The 8,786-nt window shown below is 43.2% G+C and overlaps 1 protein-coding gene across 7 annotated transcripts in view; it reads left to right on the top strand.

Annotated features, from left to right (window-relative positions):
• Window positions 1-8,786, top strand: part of LOC116043050 (nucleosome-remodeling factor subunit BPTF) — a 48,144-nt gene that overhangs the window by 2,394 nt on the left and 36,964 nt on the right. For all 7 annotated transcript variants that reach the window (XM_036000364.1, XM_036000360.1, XM_036000363.1 and 4 more), the window contains exons 2-4: window positions 517-1,339; window positions 7,810-7,861; window positions 8,118-8,286. In XM_036000364.1, the coding sequence (XP_035856257.1) occupies window positions 517-1,339; window positions 7,810-7,861; window positions 8,118-8,286 (1,044 nt within the window). The remainder of the gene's footprint in view (window positions 1-516; window positions 1,340-7,809; window positions 7,862-8,117; window positions 8,287-8,786) is intronic.

Raw genomic sequence — 8,786 nt, 5'->3', positions numbered from 1 at the left:
AGAAGAACACACCAACCTACTATAAGGGTATAGTAATTTATTATTATTATTATTATTATTGTCTTGAGACAAGAATGTGTTTGTTTACCTTTTTTACAATGTGACTTCTGTTCCTAAAATTTGGATTACTGGTGGTGGCACTTTGCAATGCCTCTTGGGTGATCCACAAGTGCCACCAGGCACTCTGGACTCTGAATGTCCTGAGTCTGTCCACGTTTATCCTCCTGTACGCGTGCAAAATAAGAAAGCGCAGTTCAACGAGGCATCAAGGATGCTAATAAGTTCAGCCTTTAGGTTGCATTGAGAAATGGTAAACATAAGATACAGTAGCCCAGTGGTAAACAGTGTACCTGATGAAAACACACACAGTTGCTATGTTTGAATATTTTGTGTTGATTCAAAGAAACAATTGTCCTTTTAATCTTATACACATTTTCTATTCATTTTCTTTCTTTGTTTTGTTTTGTATGCCACCCTTCTTATCACTCCTGGCTCTTTTCCTTTAACTTCTTGCAGGCCGGAGAAAGAGTCGGGCGTTGCGACCGCAGTCTCCCATCCTTGAGGCAAAGGACATTCCCTCCCTGGAGCTTCCCAAGTCCTCTGAGGACCTCCAGGTTCCTACCTCACAGCTCCTTAATGTGTCTGCCGTCTACGAAGTCCTACGTAACTTTGGCTCGGTGCTGCGGCTCTCCCCGTTCCGCTTTGAGGATTTCTGTGCAGCGCTGGTCAGCCAGGAGCAGTGCACACTGCTGGCAGAGACCCACATCTCCCTGCTCAAAGCTATTCTCAGAGAGGAGGATACTTCCAACACCACATTTGGTCCCACTGATGTGAAGGACTCTGTCAACTCCACTCTGTATTTTGTGGATGGTATGACCTGGCCGGAGGTGGTGCGGGCATACTGTGAGAGTGACCCAGAGTACCGACACATTCTGCCTTTCCAGGAATGTGAGGATTACCCGTTTGAACCGTTGGATAGCAAAATCAAAGTTCTCCAGTTTTTGGTGGACCAGTTCCTGGCGACCAACATTGCCCGTGAGGAGCTAATGTCGGAAGGTGTGGTTGCTTATGACGACCATTGCAGAGTATGCCATCGCCTTGGTGACCTGCTGTGCTGTGAGACATGTTCAGCCGTTTACCATCTGGAGTGTGTGAAGCCGCCTTTGCAGGAAGTGCCGGAGGACGAGTGGCAGTGTGAGGTGTGTGTGGCACACAAGGTACCCGGTGTGGCAGACTGCATCCCAGAAGTGCAGAGGAGCAGACCATTTATTCGAGAGCTGCCAGTCGGCTATGACCGACACAATCGCAAATACTGGTTCCTCAACCGCCGCATTGTTGTGTAAGTTCACCATGTTTCATTTATTTGCCAAGATTGTTGCAGATAATTCAACAGTAGTAAGTGTGAGTCAAAGTTCCTGAAATATGCAAACATTACTGAAACACTTGGTGAGGACTGTGTGAAACATGTTTATTTGATCGTTATTCAACCAAAAATTCAAGGGTCCTCGATAAAATATTTATTACAGTACACTACCAACAAACAACCAACTCTGACATTAGCCCAAATTACTATAGTTTTATGTTGTCAAAGATTAGGAGTATTTGGTTGCAAAATCCATAAGCATGCTTTAAAGCAGTTTAATCAACTCTAAAGTAGAGTCTCCAAGTTGTCACATAATTCGATTTCACAGTAAGTGTTCATGAATGTCACAAACCATCTGCATGTACAATTATAAACAATAGGGGTGGTACGGTTCATGAAAAAACATCCGAACCGCTCGGTTCGCTTGTCTCGGTTCGGAGCGTGTGTGTGTCGCACGGTTCGTCAGTACACTGTTAATGTGCACTAACCACTTACTGCCGTAGTGCCCACTTTCGACACCTATGTTAAACACTTACTGGAAACGACGAGGGGGATGAGCGTGACGAACGCAACACATGGCAGCTGATTGGACGAACGCGTCACGTGGTTCTTGCTGCTCCCGAATTTCAAAACAGACTCTAATGGCGTCTCGTTCTGAATACAATCTCGTATTTTACGAAAATAGTTCACTGAAAAGTGTTTCTGAAAACATTTAAAGCGAGAAATAGGCCATACAGTTGCTGAATCTGTCTGCTTTTTTGATCGACCAAGGTCAGTTTAAAAGATTTTCGTCCGATTTTGAGAGGCGCCGAGCCGACCGCTCCTCAGGTGGAGTGTGGAGTGCTGCAGGTCACGTCACGTGTAGAAATGTCAAGTGGGAGAGATGAGGAAGGCTGCCCGGAGTTGAAGGTCTGGTGTGTGGGAACATTTTGGATTTCATGTTACCTATGATGACAGCGGAAATAAAACAATAGATAGAACTGCCACTGTGTGCATGTATTGTGCAACATTATATGCTGAAGTATATTTCTGGAGTGTTAAAGATTAAAAGAAAAAATAACAAGAACCGTACAGAACCTAAAACCGTGATACGAACCGAACCGTGGATTTTGTGAACTGTACCACCCCTAATAAACAACCCCATAAAGAAAAGATGTAGCCAGTAACACCATAATAACCTTTCTGCACATTCCTGTACTGTCACAGAGGGGTCATGAGTGACCTAGTCTCGCTTTGTCAGACCATCCCCACGCTGTGGAGCGGAGGAGGGTCTGGCTAGTTCACATAGCACTCCGGGATGGGATTAGAACGTGCTCTGGTTTATTGGCATTTCTTTTAAACAAATCGCAATTGTCATGGGCGGCGCTTATCTCCGTACGGAGCCGCTGTAAAATAGTCGTGTGAGCCCACAAACAGTTTACTGAAGACAAGCAGACTAAGGACATGGATTACTGGAACCATGTCCTGTGGTCTGATGAGACCAAGATAAACTTATTTGGTTCAGATGGTGTCAGGCGTGTGTGGTGGCAACCAGGTGAGGAGTACAAAGACAAGTGCGTCTTCCCTACAGTAAAGCATGGTAGTGGGAGTGTCATGGTCTGGGGCTGCCTGAGTGCTGTCGGCACTGGGGAGCTACAGTTCATTGATGGAACCATGAATGCCAACATGTACTGTGACATACTGAAGCAGAGCATGCTCCCCTCCCTTCGGAGACTGGGCCGCAGGGCAGTATTCCAACATGATAACAACCCCAAACACACCTCCAAGACGACCACTGCCTTGATAAAGAAGCTGAGGGGAAAGGTGATGGACTGGCCATGCATGTCTCCAGACCTAAACCCTATTGAGCATCTATGGGGCATCCTCAAACGGAAGGTGGAGGAGCGCAAGGTCTGTAACATCCACCAGCTCCGTGATGTCGTCATGGAGGAGTGGAAGAGGATTCCAGTGGCAACTGTGAATCTCTGGTGAACTCCATGCCCAAGAGGGTTAAGGCAGTGCTGGAAAATAATGGTGGCTAGGGCTGAACGATTTTTGAAAATAATCTAATTGCGATTTTTTTCCCAAATATTGCGATTGCGATTCGATATTCGATTATTTTTTTAAGCTCTTTGTCTTCTGTATTATTCAACAAAGAATAGTAATATAATAATTTATAGTATGAACACTCAATTACACACTAGACAGTTAAATAAGTAAAAATATAGTATATATCTATACACACACACACACACACACACACACACACCAGTGTAATTTTTTACAGTGCACAGAGAGGAGCTGCCTCCAGCCCCTCCCCCTCGTGAAGTTGCGTGCTGCCGTGTGCACTTGCTCAGAGAGGCTATCGTTACGTTAGCTAGTTGCTGGTGTTCTTGCCGTGGGATTAACTGTACTAATAAAACTGTTGAAACACCGCGGCCACGCTGCTGTGAAAGCTCCCCGAACGTCATTTATCAGTCTGATTGTTACCCCTCTCAGTGGCAGCTCCTCCACTCATATCTTTATAACGGAGCTAACCGCTAACCGGAGCTAACCGCTAATTAGAGCTAATAGTTGCCAACCGAGCCTTGAGTTCTGTGTGCCTGTATCCATTAACTGCATGTATAGACTCAAGCCCGAATAAAACCCTTCATTTTATTAAAGTGGCTGTAAAAGTTTTAAACTACAACTCAGAGTTGTTTGAATGACAGAAATCAGCTCAAGGTACGGCATAGTGTTAGCGTGCTAGTTGATGCTTTCTCTGCGGAGTGCAGACTGATTTGCTCTCGCGAGTCATGTGATCAAATCGCAGCCTTTGCGATTAGGAAATCGCGTTTTAACATATCGCGATATTATCGCAAATGCAATTAATCGTTCAGGCCTAATGGTTTCCACACAAAATATTAACAGACATTTTCATTTAGGGGTGTACTCACTTTTGTTGCCATTGGTTTAAGCATTAATGGCTGTGTTGTTGTTGAGTTATTTTGAGGGGACAGCACATTTACACTGTTATACAAGCTGCACTTAATACTTTACATTGTAGCAAAGTGTCATTTCTTCAGTGTTGTCCCATTAAAAGATATAATGAAATATTTACAATAGTGCTGTCAGTTAAACGCGTTATTAACGGCGTTAACGCAAACCCATTTTAACGGCGTCAATTTTATCGCGAGATTAACGTTCTTTTTGGCATAGCAAACTTTGTATCTTTTTTCACATGCTGTTGCAACAACTAGTAACGTTAAAAAAAACTACAACACCACACCAGATCTAGCTAGACCGGATCTAGCTAGACCGGAAACAAAACAACAGGAACGCCGCACACACTTGTTTAGGCTTGCGAGCCGGCCAAAGAGTAATAGGCTAACGTTACGTTTTGAGTGGATGGCGAGCGCGAGACGCCGAAATGGATGCCAATAAGATTCTGAATGGAAAGGTTACTTTTAAAAAGTTGCCAAATGGTTCCATTGACAAGACCAAAGTGATCTGTGTGTTTTGTCGTTGTGAACTGAGCTATCATCGCAGCACGTCCAGTCTGAAATACCACCTGATGGCCAAGCACACAGATGATGCGAATTCTCCGCCCCCTCATCAAAGCCAGGCGACAAAGCGCAAAGCAAGCCGATCCACTTTTCCATTTTGATGAGAAAATGAGAAAAAACAATGGGACAAAAAGAAATCAAGGGACATTTAGAATAGATAAAAATGTGTGATTAATTGCAAGTTAACTATGACATTAATGCAATTAATCGCGATTAAATATTTTAATCGTTTGACAGCACTAATTTACAAAAATGTGAGGGGTGTACTCACTTTTGTGAGATACTGTAATCATCCCGCAGAATTTCCTGTTGCACCGGGAACCGTGGAACATCAAGTATATAGACTATGAGTGACCTGCACTGACCAATTCAAATTGACTTTGTCATTTTGAAAAGCATAGACAAGGCATTGCATACCATACATTTAAACATGTTATACATACTTATAAATTACGTTACATTAAACAATGTCCATATGCTGACTATTAAACCATGATGTAGCTGCAGGAATGTGCAAAGAACACTACATTTTGTCTAGGGATGTCCAGATCCGATCACGTGATCGGAAATCGGGCCCGATCACATGGTTTCAGACTCGATCGGAATCGGACGTTACCTCTCGATCAGGACTCGGATATATATGTATATATATTCTCATTATTTTTTAACACATCTATAGTTATGCGGTGGCACAGAGTTAGACCCTTTTGACTCCACACAGAAACAGCAATGCGTGCGGCATGACATCACTTTGTTGCAGAGACGCTATTGGTTAAATGCCGGCAAAGTAGAACACGGAAGCAGCTTGAAGCGGAAAGCGTGAGTATGTCTGCGGTCTGGAGGTATTATAAAGTAGAATTATTATAGAAGTATCGGATCGGGACTCAGTATCGGTAGATACTCAAAATCAAATCACTCAAAAAACCTGATCGGGACATCCCTAATTTTGTCACTACTGTACTTTTTATTCCCAGTGACTAAAAGTATTGGACGTTTAGGTGCAAAGTAGGGGTGTGACTTGTCCCTACGAGATCTTGCGAGATGAAATGTGACGAGATTTGTCGTCGAGGTAAAAAGTGTCTCGCGATATCAATACACAACACAAGTGCAGAGCAGCAGCCTTGAAGTTAGCATAGAAAATCCCCCGCCCATTCGCCAAAGACTCTGACTCCTGGTTTACTTTTGCAGAGCGATAGCGGAAGAAAAACATTGCCTGTAAAACCCAGCGTTACAACGTTAGAGAGTACCACCGCTCGCTCTCCCTCTCTCCGTCCCTTGGACGAGACACACACACACGCGTCTGTAGCGTGCAGTTCACTGTGGCGCTGTCTCGCGCAGACTTCTCTGTTAAAACGATTTGAGAAGCAGACAGCAAAACCAAACTTTACTTTTAATGATATTAAATAAAGAGGAGCGTTCTTCCTTTGGCCTATAATGGTCATAAATCGATACTAGAGTAGCCTACTTCCTTGTTTACTGCTGCAATTAATAAAATGCAGAAGAGGAGAAAAGAGCATCTGTCTTCACAAAAATGATCTGTTGAGTGTTTGATGGTAATGTATTTGTGCTTTAGAACTAATCAGTGTGAAACAACAGTAAAATAAGATTTATTTATCTTTGTCTACTGTACAAATTCAAGTACACCACAACTGGTCTCAACTACTGCTTGGTTATGTTGTAACCTTGGTTCTCTGAGTAAGAGACTCTCCTCCATACATATGGAATAAGGAACAGTGTTAACTGTTAGCTATACAGAAGAGAAACATTTAAGTTTGTGGCAAAACCTTTCATTGCTTGTTTTTCATTTTGTGACTTTCGATTGAATAATGGACTATTTTTCCAGTCTCATTTCTTCATTGAAGTTTTCTTTAAAATAGTGTTAAAATCTTGTCTGTGATCGACTGTCTCGTCTCATGGGCTGGGTGTCTCGTCACACCCTTAGTGCAAAGTTAAGCATACCACAAGCTTAGGGCCTCAGTACAGACCTGCATGGAGGCTGGACCTGATGTTTCATAAACCAAAAATAAGTGCATCCCTCAATAGAATTACCATATCCTGACAGTCAGCGGTATTGGTCCCATACATTAGCAAATTATCTTGTTATTAAGCAGTCACAGATGGTGTGTGTGTGCTGGGTCAGCAGCAGCAGAAGGCCTGCTATATAAAAGAGCATGGATCACCTGGACAATATAAGATTTATAAGGGTAGGTGGCCCAAGATTTGTCATTGCCTCATTTCACTCTCTCTCTTTTTTTTTTTTTTTTTTTTCTTCGTCCTGCTCTCCAAATTGGCGCCCAGCAGGTGCTGTGTTACTGATCTTCACTCTCCCTTCAAAGGCTGTGTGTGTTTGTGCATATAAGTAGAGTGCACAGAGGAAAGTTTGTGTGACTGGATGTACGTGCAATGAATGATGTTCACAGAAGCGTGTGTGTGTGTGTGTGTGTGTGTGTGTGTGTGTGTGTGTGTGTGTGTGTGTGTGTGTGTGTGTGTGTGTGTGTGTGTGTGTAAGTGAAGTGCTGAATAGACACTACTGTTACACGGCCTCAGGTTCCACAGTGCCTCAGCATGGACCATGCTGAACAAAAAAAGCTGTCAAATATTCCACTCTGCTGCTACATGAACTCTAACTCTAAAGATGTCCTTGTCAATTAGGGCCGGGCGATATAAATGTCTGTATGTGTATGTATATACTTTGCTATATCGGTTCTATTGCAATGTCGTAAAACCACTGGCCGGGCTGCGTTGCCAATATTTAGGTAATTTGGATGCTTTACGCTTTGATCCTTAAACGTTAAACACACACTTAAACACATTAAGCCACAGAACAGCATATAGAAAACAAGCATATTTAGAGCATTTTCCCCGTTTGTCCTACTCCTCACTATTGTGTCTCTTAATTTTCCTCTCATGTCTCCGTTACAGTGAGGAGGATGGCGAGCAGGAGGACAAAGCCATCTGGTACTACAGCACCAAGGTAAATGCCACTCATGGTTTTATCTTAATGCAGGTGTATGCTCTTCACACAATAAAATTGAATTATTTTGTTTAAGAAATATTGTTACTTATCTTAATTTCTTACTTACTATAGTTATGTGTCACAATCCTGCTCTTTCTTTTAAGTAACAAAATACATCCAAACATTCCCTGTTTTTTGGCAGTGCGGCTGTCATGGCATTAAGCTAATCTTGTATTGCACTTATTGAACTCTCCCTTAACTCTGTTCTTCCCAGGTCCAGCTAGCTGAGCTCATAGATTGTTTGGATAAGCAGTACTGGGAGGCTGACTTGTATGCAGCGCTTGAGGAGATAAGGGACGAGGTGCACGGGCATATGGACATCACTGAGGACCTAACTAACAAGGCCCGTGGCAGCAACAAGTGTTTCCTCACTGCTGCCAATGGTAAAAAGTTCTTCATTTTTTCTCCATTTTAAAAAACCAACAACAACCAATTCTCAGAAAATCTGAGATGCTTTCTGTCGCTGAGTTCAATCATGGAAGAAGTGGAAGAAGGATCTCTTTAAGCCCAAAGTTCTTCCCTTTCTTTCTCTGTGTCTGTCTCCCCACTCCTGCCTGCTTTCCCTTTACTCATGAATGCCACCCAGTCATAGATGGCTGGGCCATAGGAATCAACACAGCTATTATGTAACCTTACTCTGGTCCCAGTTTGGCCAGTATCCAGCACTTGAGCTTCCCTTCAGTCCCTCATCCATTCCTTTCTGTCTGTAGGTGTCCACCAAATCCATCTGTATGTTTTTTGCACGCTGCGTCAGTGAAAATGATGCACTTGTGAGCACATCATGCATATAGCATTCGATCTGCTGCGCAGTGGACGTTCATGACAATGAAGCCTTGGAACATAGCGATACACTTTAGATGGTGCTGCTCTGTATGTGGTGTTT

The sequence above is a fragment of the Sander lucioperca genome, chromosome 4 (assembly GCF_008315115.2).
Source record: "Sander lucioperca isolate FBNREF2018 chromosome 4, SLUC_FBN_1.2, whole genome shotgun sequence".
Lineage (NCBI taxonomy): Eukaryota > Metazoa > Chordata > Actinopteri > Perciformes > Percidae > Sander > Sander lucioperca.
This window is presented reverse-complemented; position numbering and strand designations above follow the sequence as displayed.